The sequence below is a fragment of the Eumetopias jubatus genome, unplaced genomic scaffold (genome assembly GCF_037043125.1).
Source record: "Eumetopias jubatus isolate StellerSeaLion01/CBP00866 unplaced genomic scaffold, mEumJub1_p1.0 scaffold_1, whole genome shotgun sequence".
NCBI lineage: Eukaryota > Metazoa > Chordata > Mammalia > Carnivora > Otariidae > Eumetopias > Eumetopias jubatus.
The window spans coordinates 162,799,215-162,813,038 of record NW_028274807.1 but is presented as its reverse complement, the minus strand read 5'-3'; the positions used below and the strand labels follow the sequence as shown (position 1 = coordinate 162,813,038).

Genomic DNA, 13,824 nt, shown 5'->3' with positions numbered 1-13,824 from the left:
AATGGGGTGTCACTGCTTCTGGGCCCAGAGCCTCTCTTTAAAGGGGCCTTTGCTAATGAAGTTCACAGTTAGATCCAGTTTAGTGAATTCAGTTTATTTCAGCTAGTGTTTACAAGTGATAGAGAGGATAAAGAGATAAAAAAGATGCATTCCTTATCATTACAAGTTTGCAGTTGGGGCTGGAAGACCACTAAATCCTGCCTGTATATGAAGCAAATTGTGATATGCATTATTGTAGTAATACAGAATAGGAAATTGTTCTTTGGGGGTTTTTTCTCTTGGAGAAAACTGTCTCTACTAAAACACACACATGAGCATTAATTCTTTGATACCAGAGGTGTGGTTCTAATTCAACTCAGTATCTCTGTGCCTTAGTTTCCTCCTCTAAGGGCTGTTTCTCTGGGTTGTTCAAGTTAAATGAGAAATAAATGTAAAACAGCACAGTCTGTGGCATTTTTTTTTTTTAAGATTTTATTTATTTTTCAACAGAGAGAGACAGTGAAGAGAGGGAACACAAGCAGGGGGAGTGGGAGAGGGAGAAGCAGGCTTCTCGCTGAGTAGGGAGCCCAATGTGGGACTCAATCCCAGGACCCTGGGATCATGACCTGAGCTGAAGGCAGATGCTTAACGACTGAGCCACCCAGGCGCCCAATCTGTGGCATTTTTGAGATACTCAAAGCATTGTAGGAGTAGGGGTCTCCTAGCTTGCATCTGTTCTTCACTCCCCGCAGAACCTCCATTTTGTTCAGTATGATAGCTATCGTAATAATTATTATTATTACTAGTTTTTTAAAAAGACTTTATTTATTTATTTTGAGAGAGAGAGAGAGAGCGCAGTGAGGAGGGGCAGAGGGAGAAGAATCTCAAGCAGACTCCACACTCAGCGTGGAGCCTGCTGTGGGGCTCGATCCCATGACCCTGAGATCATGACCTGAGCTGAAACCAAGAGTTGGCCACTTGACCAACTGAGCCACCAGGTGCCCCTATTATTACTGATTTAAAAAAAAAATTATTGTTGATAGAACTTGGTGAACCTGTGCCAGGTGACGTGGGAGAAAATGCGGCCTTTTCTAAATCTGTCCTGCCTGTGAAACCAGTGGAGATAGAGATTGAAACGCCCCAGCAGGCGAAGGCAAGGGAGAGAAGGTAAGATTGTCTTACCTTGTCTATAGATTCCTGTCACGCATAATGAGCAAGAGCTGCTACTTAACGCAAGTTTTTAAGAAACATGCAGGAGACCGGGGCTGAGTACCAATTTGGTTAGGAGCCTCAGGTGAGAGAGTCCCAGGTTCGAGAATCCTGGTTTGTTCTCTGGCTGGGGCAGGATGCGGGAAGAGGAAATTCTTACGTGTTGAACATCGGGTGTGTGTCGAGGACTCTGTAGATTGTCTGTTGTCTTACTTATACTTGAAGATAGTGTGTGCATGAAATCGTGGAGGCTCAGAGAAGTTAAGTAACATTTCAGGAGTCACTCAGCCAGGGAGCAGATGAGCCAAGATCCAAATCCCTTTCTGGCCAACTTGACACTCATGCTTTCGCACCACATTACACTGTGCGATTTGAGCCAGTGCCCCCCTATGGTAGGGAGCCCCCACTCCATCCCAGGATCCCCAGGACCACTGCAGCCGCTGGTGGCTTGGGAATGTGAGCACAACGCCCGGCAGTTAATTGGCGAATGAGTGCCACTCTGTGTGCACTCTCCACATTGATGGGCACATCATTAGGCACGAAGGAGGAGGACAGATGCATGGGACACAGGCATGAAAGAGATCGCACAGCAGAACAGCACTGAAGAAATGAGTGTGCCCCAGTTTAGCATGGAAGTACTGGTGCGAAGGACAGAATCCGTAGTCGGGAGGTCACACAGGCAGGGAAGCTTCCTTGGAGGGTGTGTGTTTCAAAGCACGGCTGTGAGGCATGACAGGTGGAGAATGTCCCAAGCCAAGGTGTGCAGGTGAGAAGGAGCAGAAAAGCCAGTGGAAAACAGCCAGCTTGCTGATGTGCCCGAGTAGCACAGCCTCGGGCAGGAGAACCAGGAGAGTGATTCAGGAGCCATGACGCGTGATTGGGGGCTGGGCTCAGGGCTCAGTCTCCCACTTCATTCTCGGATTTTTCCATGTGCATGACAGTGAAAGGATAAAAGTGGAGTTTGAGACCTATCTTCGGAGGATGATGAAACGTTTCGGTAAAGAAGTCCGTGAGGACACGCACAAGGTAAGGGCAAGGGCAGGGGGCGAAGGGACAGTGTCCTCTCTGTTGAGACAGGGCGGTGTGGTGCACACAACTTCGGTTCTCAGTCAAGCCTGGCTTTGTTTGGCTCCTCTACTCACTGTGTGGCCTTGGCGAGTTTCTTTGTCTCCCTGAGCCTTGGTTTCCTCATCTTTGAGGTGGGGGGTGATAAGTGCCTGCCTCGGAGGGGGGTTGTGGGGATGGAGCAAACATGACACACAAGGTCCGGAGCACAGAGCCGGCACGAAGCAGGGCCGGACCCACAGGCACTCTCCTGCCATCCCTTCCTCCACCTGCCATCCCTTCCTCCACCTGTTTCCTAACCTCAGTTCCCACCACCGCTGAAGAGACGGTGTCTTTGACTTCCGTGGGGCAGTTATTGAACCGCGTCATGGACCTAGCAAGGTACTTGGCGTTGTGGGGTTAGAGACTTGTATAAAGCTTCTTTCCTGCCATTATGGAGCATCTGATCTCAGAGATGGAACAAGACAGACTTCAAAACAAGACATTCAAGACTCAGAACGCAGAAGGGGACCGGTGTAGGTCAGGTGGCTGAGGAAGGCGGCTTTATAAAGAGAAAGACCAGCGGGGAGCGGTGGGAAGAGGGCGGAGCTGGGGAGGCTGCCCGCGCCAAGTGCAGGGGGCACGGCGGGACAGCCCGTGTGTCTGCGTCTTGCACGGTGCGTGTGTTGGCGGCCCATGAGGGAAGGGCACTGGATGTCCCCCTGATGGGCAGTGGGCAGCCAGAGCGGGTAGAGCTGGCAGGGCTGGAAGAGACGGTGTGTCTGTGGCAGCCGCAGAAGTGGGGAGATGAGCACAGAGTAAGACAGTGAGGAGACGAGACACCCGCCTCCCTGAGGCCTTGAGCATGTGAGACAGCTGTGCTGCTTGTAGCTTTGGGAAGAGATGCAATGAAGGAAAGAGTTCATATAACTCCGAGACGGGAAGCTCAAGTGAGGGGAGAAGAGCAGAGCCATTGACTGAAATGGGGAGGTCATCGGTGGGGAGGAAGGGAAAAAGATGTAAGGCTGTGGAGGAGGTGGTGAGGAGGCATGTGACCATCTCTGCGGCTGGCGGGGGGGGGCAGCTCGCCTTGAGGTCTGCAGCGGAAGAGACTGGGTCCTGGCGCCGAGGGAAGGGCGCAGAGAGCCGTCTGGTGAACCCACGCTGTCCCCCAGCTTGGACAGCTACTGGCACTTACGCAGTCTCTCCCTTCTCTCCCTCGACTCACTTTTCCTCCTGATCTTTTTGGAACAAATTCTGCAGCATATGTCTAAAAGACAAGGCCTCTTAAAAACAAGAAGTTTGTATTCTGCAATTTTGAGATTTGGTTATTTCTTTGAGGGAATAAGTATCTAGGGGGAAGACAGGGTAAAAAACATGGTCTTGGGAAATGGCTAATGTTGGGATTTTTACTTCCTTGCGTGTAGAAATAACAACAGATGATTCCCGCCCACAAAACGTCTCTCAGTGTGGCAGCAAAAACCCTTCTAGTTCTCGGCCTGCCATCTTCCCCTTCTTTCCAGGTTCACCTATTGTGCCTGCTGGCAAATGGTTTCTATCGAAGTAATATCTGCAGCCAGCCGGATCTGCTTGCTATCGGCCTGTCCATCATCCCAGCTCACTTTACCAGAGTGCCACCTCAAGACGTGGATGCCTGTTACCTGTCAAACCTGGTGAAATGGTATGGCCCTCCGGCCCATCCTGCAAAGCCCTAGTATGGGACTGTGTCTCTCAGAGGCTGGGGGCAGGTCAGTTCCACAGACCTTCCCTGAGGGATTCTTATATGCCGGGCCTTGAGCATAGCCTTGAAGGTAGAGACACGTCAGGCGTGCTTTCTGCCCTGGAAGAGCTCCCAGGCTGGCTGGGGAGACAGATGCACCCCAGGTAGTCAGGGTAGTGTGAGGAGCGCTCGGGAAGAGATCTGCTGGGGCGTGTAGCTGCACAGAGCAGCTGAGGGGCTGGGAACCTCCCAGGGACATGAAGTCTACTAGGGTCTTCAATGGTGAGCCGGGGTCAGCCACACAGACTGGGAAGATGAGAACAGAGGCAGGCAAGGCTCATGATTCTCTTCTGAGACTCTCCTGTCTCTTTTGCTTGGCTATAAAAGGATAGCAAGCATTCCTCTTTGCCCTGACCTGTGACACAGGGAACGCCTGGTTTCTCTCCAGGTTCGTTGGTACATTTACAGTTAATGCAGACCTATCAACCAACAAGCAAGATGGTCTACAGACGACATTGGAAAGGAGGTTTGCTATTTACTCTGCGCGGGATGATGAAGAGTTGGTCCATGTAAGTGATTCCTCCTGGCGCCACTATTTTCTAGTACCGTGAGCTAATGACCATGGCAGTCACGTGCCAGATACCATTCCGGTGTTTTTCATGTTCTTCCTTATTCAGTCCTTGTGAAATAAAAAATAGGTTCTGAAGCTCAGAGAGGCCAAAGAACTTTCTCAGGGTCATTCCGCTGGTAAGCACTGGAGTCAGGTTCAGGACCAGTGTGTGGATGGAAAGCCCACATTCGCTGTTGCTTGGTGTCCTGGGGCATTAAGCACTTACTTTTTGGTCATGTGCCCTAGAATTGTTTCCATTAACTATTCAAAAATTATGTTCAGAAGTCCCAAGGAAATGTTTTTTCAAACCTTGTCTGCTGAAATCTGTCAGAAAGCTTTTCCCTACCTTCCGATTGGAGAAGTGACATTGGCTGGCAACAGTGCAGTGAGGAGAGTTCTGTCTACCGAAAACAGGTGGAAATACGGCTTTATCCCCGAAAGATTCCTATTCATTACATATACTTATATCTGAGCTCCAGCTTCTCTGTTTGTTTAGGGAAAGAGACCAGACTTCTTGGATCTTAAAAGCCCAAATGACTGGCATCTTTACCTCTCTTCTGATTCGACTTGAAAAAGTCTTAAGATATCTGACGTGGCCAGTGATATTGCCCTAATACCACCACCCAGGGAAAAGCATTAATATTTGAGACTTATCCTCCCAAACTCTGTTCCTGTGTATATTTCCAAAATGTTTTACGCCCCCCAAAAGGCTACCATGTGCCCATTAAATAGCTACTCCCCATTCTACTCCCTCCAGCACCTGGCAGCCACAGTCTGCATTCTGTCCCTACGCATTTACGTATTCGGGATGTTTTTCATGAAAGAAGTATCATGTGACCTTTTGTGTCTGGCTTCTTTCACTTAGCATCGCGTTTTCAAGGTTCATCCATGTTGTAGTGTGTGTCAGCACTTTGTTTCTTTTTATGGCTGAATATTATCCCATTGTATGGCTAGACCACATTTGTGTATTTGTTAGTTGATGGACATTTAGATTGTTTCCACATCTTGGCTGTTGTAAAGAGTACTACTATCAACATGTGTACGTACTTGAGTACTTGTTTTCAATTCTTTTAGGTATATACCCAGGAGTGGCGTTGCTGGGTCATTTTATGTTTAACTTTCTGAAGAATTGTCAAACTTTTCCGCGGATGCCCCATTTTACATTCCCACCAGCAACGTACAAGGGCTCCAGTTTCTCCAGATCTTCTCCAACACTTGTATTTTCCTTTTTTCTTTTTTATTCTAACCATCCTAATAAGTGTGAAGTGCTAGCTCATTGTGGGTTGGATTTACATTTCCCTGGGGACTCATGATGGTTATCGCTTTCATGTGCGTGTTGGCCATTCGTGTATCTTCTCTTTTTCAAACTCTATGCCCGTTTTTCAGTTGTGTTCTTCGTCTTTTTGTTGTCCGGTGGCGAGGGCCCCTCCTGTATGCTAACCCGCTCTCAGATATGTGCACGTATCTTCTCCTATCCCGTAGGTTGTCTTTTCCGGAGAAAGTGTGTTGAGGCACAAAAATTTTAATTCTGATGAAGTCTGCTTTTTCTGTTTTTCTTTTATTCCTTATACTTTTGGTGTCATATTTAAGAATCCAGTGCCAAATCTAAGGTCATGAAACTTTTCCCCCTTACGTTTTCTTCTAAGAGTTTTACCGTTTCAGCTCTTACATCCATTTTGAGTCTTTCGTACATTTTGAGTTACTGTTTATATATGATGTGAGGTTGCTGTTCGACTCCATCCTTTTTGCATGTGGATATCCAGTTGTCCCGGTGTCCTTGGTTGAGGAGACTATTCTTCCGTTTGTTGTGTTATCTTCACTACTGGTTGAAGAGACAAGTCTTTAAATGGGGGTTCTATGGCCTTGGCACCCTCATCAAAAAACAGTTGGCTGTCAGCATCTGGTTACTTTGAATTGCCTTTGGCCATCAGGACTCCTTCGTCTCCTCCATCTGACAGTTTGTGGGTCTTCCCTCATCCTTCCTATCTTGACACTTTTCAGACTACTGCTTAGGAATTTTGTAGAGTGTCCCTCAATTTGGGTTTCTTTGATGTTTTCTCATCCTCCCCACCAAGCCGCTTTTAACTCCAGCAGAAATGGGCAGAAGTCATTATTTTTTTTTGATACCACACAGCGTCTCACAGAAAACACGCCCTCCTGTTTTCTGGCTTTCTCAGTCGGGCATTATAGTAACTTATGAGACGCTGAGGTCTGCGTGAGAAGATCTTGCTCAGGTGCTTTATCACTGTCACCGTTTTGGAGGTTCATTCCCCTGAGGAGGCTCCCCTCCTTACAGGTAAATAGAAGTTGTAGAACTGCAGCCTCCAGTGGAGAGATTCGTTGTGGGGAAAATGGTAAATGGAATTGACTTTGGAGATCTGGTGATAATGATGTTTTCCACTTTTTCTTCTCAAAGTGATACTTCATTTGTTTTATTTTATTCATAAGCACAACACATGTTGAATGCAGGAGCTAGGTAAGCTGAAAAAAAAAAATCACCTGTAAACACCCATAACCCAAAAATGGGTTTAGAAAAGGTTCTAAATACACATATATGTTTATATGCTTTTTTTTACAAAAATTAACATTACACATTAAAAACCAAATTCCCTTTCCCTCTAATACGTAGTGAACATCTTTGCATTTTTCTACAAAGATAAATCTCTTCAGCATCATTTTTAATATTGTGTAGGGTTCCTGGCTCCTGTTGTTCAGTTGTTTCTAACTTTTCCCTGTTATAAAAAATAAACTACCACAACAGACACCATGGAATTAGTTAAATCCTCGATATTTTTTTAGGATAAATGCATCATTCTTTTTCCCCTGCAGATATTTTTACTGATCCTCCGGGCCTTGCAGCTCCAGACCCGACTGGTGCTGTCTCTACAGCCGCTTCCTCTGAAGTTACCTGCAGCAAAGGTGGGGTTCTCCTAAAAGGCAGTTGGCTCAGTGGGGGGGGGAGAAATTACCAGACTTCCGACAAAAAAATTGGTCATTGGACTATTTTTACGGGTTGGCATTCATGGAGCATGGGCCCCTTGGAGCCTGCCTTGCTCACCCCTGTGTTGGGAAGACTGGACACCAGTGGGCCTCCAGCAGCCTGAGCCTGGCGTGCACAGAGGGGCCCGAGGGAGGGCCTGGTTCCCTGGTGGGTTAGTTTCTGCCTTGTGATGCAGTGGATTGGCCCCATCCTCCTGCTCCTTGGCTGTGCAGAGTGGTAAGGGGTGAGGGACTCTGCATTCTGCTGTCATCTAAGGAGGAGGCTCAGCATTAGACTCGCTGTGCTGTCAGCACCGTCTGAAACTTAGTGGTCCCGAGGAGGATTTAATTCCATATTCTTAATGCTGCATCTTTATTAAGTCCATCAGCATTTGCTCTCAAGGTACGTTATGTTTGAGGTGGGTATTGCCGAGGAAACTGAGACTCAGAGGTTTACACGTAAGTAATAAATATTTGAGAAAATGTGAATAAACGTATATATTGTTGACTGAAACCACATAATGAATGGGAAGCAGAACTGGAGTTGGAACCCAGGTTGGTCTGTTTCCCTTGCTGCCCCCGCTCCCTTCCCCGAGCCGGGCACTAGAGTGGAAAGAGTTACACTGTGGCTTAGCTAAGATGCCACAGATTTTAGTGAATACACTCTTACATTCCTAAAGGATTGCCAGCTCAACTCTGTCTGAGCTGGGGACATCCTGTGTATGCTGGTTCTGTAGCCAGTGACTTAGCCCTGGCAGATTATAGGATCTCTATCATATCATGAGCACAAAAAGAAAAAAACAAAATTTCCTGTTCCATTTAAGGGAAAGAAAGCTGCCAAGGAGACATCTGCAGAGGATCCTGGAGGCTCCTTGGAAACTTGCAGCCCAGTTCCAGAAAGCCAAACCAAACCCAAGACCAGCCAAGGAACCGGACAGGAGGCCACGTCTTCTAAGGTCTCTGGAGGTCCAAGTACCAAAGGGAAGAGGAGCAAGGCAGCCGTGGTCAAGAAGAAACGGAGAGAGCCCTCCTCCAGTGGGGAAGAAGAGCACAAGGCGGGAGGGCGGCAGGAGAACACCCAGAGACGTCGGCCTGGCCGGGAGCGGCAGGTGGCCTCCAGGGTGTCTTATAAAGAAGAGAGTGGGAGTGACAAGGGCAGCAGCGGCTCTGACTTCGAGCTCTCCAGTGCGGAAGCCCCTCATTCATCTGATGAGGATTCTGAGCCTGGCCTTTCCAGGCAGAGGAGGGCCCCAGCCCCCCAGAGGACAAAGGCAGGGTCCAAGAGTGACTCCAGGACCCAACGTGGAAGGCACCCTCAGCACCCCAAGCACCCCGGCTTTCCAGCAGCATCCACGAGTTCTTCAAGCAGTAAGAGTAAGCGAGGCAAGAAAATCTCCAGTGATGGTGAGGGGGCAGAAAGAGAGAAAGCAGCTGGTATAGACCAGTGGCTAGAGGTGTTCTGTGAGCAGGAGGAAAAGTGGGTGTGTGTGGACTGTGTGCATGGTGTGGTAGGCCAGGCTCTGGCCTGTTACAAGTATGCCACCAAGCCCATGACCTACGTGGTGGGCATCGACGGTGATGGCTGGGTCCGGGATGTCACCCAGAGATACGACCCAGACTGGATGACTGCGACCCGCAAGTGCCGGGTTGATGCCAAGTGGTGGGCTGAAACCCTGAGACCATACCAGAGCCCATTGGTGGAGAGGGAGAAGAAGGAAGACTCAGAGGTAAGGTCTTGGCTGCCATGGGCTCGAAGGCCCATCTTGGCGCTCCTTGTATATGCCCGGCCCCGTGTGGGGGTATTTTTGTGTAATCCCCTGGAATTAATCACAATACTTTAGACCCGGGATGACTATTGCCTTAATTTTACCAGTTAAAAATGGAGAATCTGAGAGATTAACTGCCTTGGTATTTGGACCCACATCTCTCAGGCTTCGAAGCCGTTATACAGCATACTTTCAGTTATTGCCTAGTTGTAAATTTGGAGCTTTAAAATAATGTATGCAATCATACAAATTGCACTGAGTGAAAGAAAAAAAACTCATGAATGCAATGGCCATCTGTCACCCCGCCCCACGTGCACGCTCACAGAAGCACACACGGACATCCCTTCTTGGCTCTAGAACACTCGTCTCCTGGGAGGAAAGGGACTCAGGAGGGCGCATGGGGAAGCAGACCGCTAGAACAGTACAGTGTGTGCTAGGACTGCCCACTGACCCGAGCTCCTTGTGCATGACAGTCGAGTTGGGTGGAGCTCGGCATTTGCCCGGATTTGCCCACGAATGATTCCCACTTTCTTGGGGCAGGTGAAGCATGGGTGTATTTAGCGTCCCCCGTAGTAGTGCAGTTCCCTAGTTCCGGTGTGTTGAGAGGGGGTGTCCCTGGTTCATTTTACTTAGATGTGACTGGGTGAGTGGGAATTGTGCAGATGGTGTCACGACTGTTTGCGGTGGAAGCTGACTGAGCTTAGCCAGTCCGCGCTAATCTGCTGGGGCTGTTTGAAGAGATGCCAGGGAGAGCTCAGGAGACCTTGATGACTAGCGTGTGACTTACCGCAGTGGAATTGTCCACAGTGGAATCCACTGTCCATTCTGATTTCTGAGAAATCAGAATCCTGAAAGAAGTACTGAGAGCACGAGTTCCTCACAGGGGACTAAAGAGAGTTACACGGTGCAAAGGGCCCGTTTGAGTTTCCTGAGCAGGGTCAAGTAGGCCTGCATTGCAGAGGAGGTAAGGCCTTCCTGCAGAAAACCGTGTGTCTTCCCTGAAGCCTAGAGCAGGCCCTGATCTGCTAGGGCTGGCCAGGGTGTCTGAGCACTGAGAATGAGTAGGTTAGATGACTTTTCACAGTTGCCACAAGCCACAGGATTCCATGCTTTATTTAAAACCTGCCTAGTACCAGACTACAGACGCAATGTTACTGGTGCTTGCGAAACCTCTGTTCCACCATTTCCTGAACAAGGTGGTCTAGGGAATTGCCCTCCTCAGACCTCACCTCCTCTTCCAAACATGCTCAGTGTTGTCTCTCTGGCCTTTGCAGTTCCAGGCAAAGCACCTGGGCCAGCCTTTGCCTACTGTCATTGGCACATATAAGAACCACCCTCTGTACGCGCTGAAGAGGCATCTCCTGAAATACGAGGCCATCTACCCTGAGACAGCCGCGATTCTTGGCTATTGTAGGGGAGAAGCAGTCTACTCCAGGTGCGTGAGGCAGCCCAGTGGCCATGTGGACTCCCGCGGGCCTGGGATGAGCAGCCTTCTGCGGGAGGGGCTGCTTACGTCAGCCCTTTTGTCAAACGGGATGAGCCGTGGTGTGGGTGTGTGTGGGAGTGTGGGGGTGTGTGCGCCCACCGTCCCATGGGGGGCACGTGGTTGAAGATGAAAACCACAAGGGCTAAAAGGCCAGCAGGTGCAAAAAAGTTAATGGGGGGAAAAATTAAAAGTATGACAAGGTTTATGTGGGACAATAGAAAGTATACCCTTAAGATGTAAGTTACAAAACTACAAAAGGAGGGAATACAAGATTTGATCATGAAAATTAAAGGGAGCAGATTCTTCATGGGAACAGGGCTTCTGTTTGGGAAGATGGAAAAGTTCTGGAGGTGCGTGGTGGGGACAGTTACTCAACAGTGTGAATGTACTTAATGCCATGGAACTGCATACCTAGAAATGGTTAAGATGGTACAGTTTGTGTATATTTTATCCACACTAAAGAAAATTGGCAAAGAAGAGGGGAAGGGAATAACAGAAAAATAACGTAAAATATATACAAAATTTAAACAAAAGAAATTTTTTTAAGATTATTTACTTAGAGAGAGCGTGCGCATGTGAGAACATGCAAGCAGGGTGGGGGCAAAGGGAAAGGATTTCAAGCAGATTCCCTGCTGAGCACGGAGCCCAACGCGGGGCTCCATCTCATGACCCTGAGATCATGGCCTGAGCCAAAATCGAAAGAGTAGGACACTTAACCGACGGCAGCACCCAGGCGCCCCTAAAACAAAAAATTTTAGGGCACCTGGGTGGCTCAGTCATTAAGCATCTACCTTCGGCTCAGGTCATGAACCCAGGGATCAAGTCCCACATCGGGCTCCCTGCTCAGCGGAGAGCCTATTTCTCCCTCTCCCATTCCCCCTGCTGTGTTCACTCTTTCGCTGTGTTTTTCTCTGTCAAATAAATAAAATCTTAAGGTGAAAGAGAAAAATAGAAGCAGAATTTTTAAGAAAAATAGTAATAGAAAGAAATTACAGTAGAATACTACTCAGCCATCAAAAAAATGAAATCTTGCTGTTTGCAGTGACGTGGAGGGAACTCTAGAGGGCATTATGCTAAGTGAAAAAGTCAATCAGAGAAAGACAGTTATCATATGATCTCACTGATATGTGGAATTTAAGAAGCAAAACAGGATCATAGGAGAAGAGAGGAAACAATAAAACAAGACAAAATCGGGGAGACAAACCATAGGAGACTCTTACTCATAGGCAACAAACTGAGGGTTGCTGGAGGGGAGGGGCGTGGAGGGATGGGGTGGCTGGGTGATGGGCATTAAGGAGGGCATGTGATGGAGTGAGCACTGGCTATTATTATATAAGACTGATGAATCACTGACCTCTACCTTTGAAACTAATAATACATTATATGTTAATTAATTGAATTTAAATAAAATGTGCCTCTAAAAAACAAAACAAAATGGTAACTAAAAGGAGTGGCTTTTTAAAACACTGGAATGAAAGACCAAAAAAAAGAGTAGAGGATGTTCTTAATAAATAGGAGAAGAAAGAGAAAACAAGGCAACAGGGAAATCACAGGAGTAGGTAGTTCAAGGGCTCTGAGTGGGTGCAGCCCACTTCCTGCATGCAGCCCTGCAGGGACTCAGCTTACACCCTGTGTTCAGGGTCTATGGCTGAGGTTTCTGTTCCGTGTCAGGAGGCGTCAGGCCTGATCAGGGCCTCAGCTATCGGCAGTTAGGAGGCCCCGGGGCCCAGTCCCCCTGGTAGAGGTCGTAAGGGACAGGCTTCCTCAGGTGGTTGAGGCAAAGCAGGTCCTGTGGGAAGGAAGCAGGTGTGGTCCACAGGGACCACCATGTCAGTCTTCAGAGAAAGCATTAGAGGTGGACAGTTTTTTTGGTAGTGAAATATACAAAACCACGTGTACCATGTAACCATTTGTAAGCATACAGTTCAGTGGTGTTAAGTACACTGACTGGATCGTACAACCATCCCCGCCATCCGTCTCCAGAACTTCTTCATCTTCCCAAGCGGAAACTCGGTCCCCATGAAACAGGATCTCGCCCCTCCCCCCCAGCCCCTGGCAGCCACCATGCCACTGTCTGCATTTGACTCCTTTGGGGACCTTATGTAAATGTGATCGTGCAGTATTTGTCCTTTTGGGACTGGCCTCCAGGGACAGGCACTTGCAGTGCTTCCCCTTTCAGCTGTGGTGAGCAGTGCCGCTGTGAACATGGATGCACACATACCTCTTTGAGATTCAGCTGTCATTTCTTTTGGGTGTATGTGCCCAGAACTAGAATCGCTACTCACATGGTAATTCTGTGTTTCACTTTTTGAAGACTCAGCCTCCTGCTTTCCACAATGCCTGCCTTGTTTTACAGTCCTACCAGCAGCATGCAAGGATGCCAGTTTTCCCACACCCTCGCCAACGCTTCCTTTCGGGTTTTTGGGTAATAGCCGTCCTAATGGGTGTGAAGTGGTTAGAAGTCGGGGTTTATCCTGACAGGGCTGTGTCCACTTCCCCGCTGTGCTCCTTGGAACATCCTGACAGTGCCCGCCTGCTTCCCCCCCGCGCCCCCATGTGAAGACCATGACTGTGACATAATTGCTCCTCTGGGTGATCAGAGCTGTGCAGCCTGCCGGGGGTCCCAGCCCTGACAGGACAGGCTCTGCTCCAGCACCCAGAAAGCGTCTGGTCCTCCTGCAGCCCGGCAAAGCAGAGAGGACAGAGCTCACTATCCCTGGCTGATAGAGGACGCCGCTGAGGCTCAGGAAGGGACAGTGGCTTGTGCGGGGCCCCCCACCAGGCCGTGGCACAGAGGAGGCACGCACCGCATGCCTCTGATGGGGCAGGAGCTGGAGGGCCTGGTCTGCGCACTGGAAGGGAACTTCGCGCCCTCGCGCACTGGAGCCCGCTCTCTGGCCAGAGTGCAGGGCTGCGAATTGAGGAAGAGATGAGTGTGCCCTGTCAGAGAAGGCTCAGGGAGGAAGGCATTTGGAACTCTGGAAAGTAGTCTTGCAAGGCCAGGTACAGCTCTTAGCTCTGGAAGGAGAGC

The 13,824-nt window shown here is 48.9% G+C and overlaps 1 protein-coding gene across 2 annotated transcripts in view; it reads left to right on the top strand.

Moving 5' to 3' along the window:
* The window catches only part of XPC (XPC complex subunit, DNA damage recognition and repair factor), a 29,328-nt gene that overhangs the window by 10,533 nt on the left and 4,971 nt on the right, over positions 1 to 13,824 (top strand). For both annotated transcript variants that reach the window (XM_028101547.2, XM_088027113.1), the window contains exons 4-10: positions 1,023 to 1,146; positions 2,130 to 2,214; positions 3,756 to 3,913; positions 4,401 to 4,521; positions 7,392 to 7,481; positions 8,366 to 9,268; positions 10,582 to 10,742. In XM_028101547.2, the coding sequence (XP_027957348.1) occupies positions 1,023 to 1,146; positions 2,130 to 2,214; positions 3,756 to 3,913; positions 4,401 to 4,521; positions 7,392 to 7,481; positions 8,366 to 9,268; positions 10,582 to 10,742 (1,642 nt within the window). The remainder of the gene's footprint in view (positions 1 to 1,022; positions 1,147 to 2,129; positions 2,215 to 3,755; positions 3,914 to 4,400; positions 4,522 to 7,391; positions 7,482 to 8,365; positions 9,269 to 10,581; positions 10,743 to 13,824) is intronic.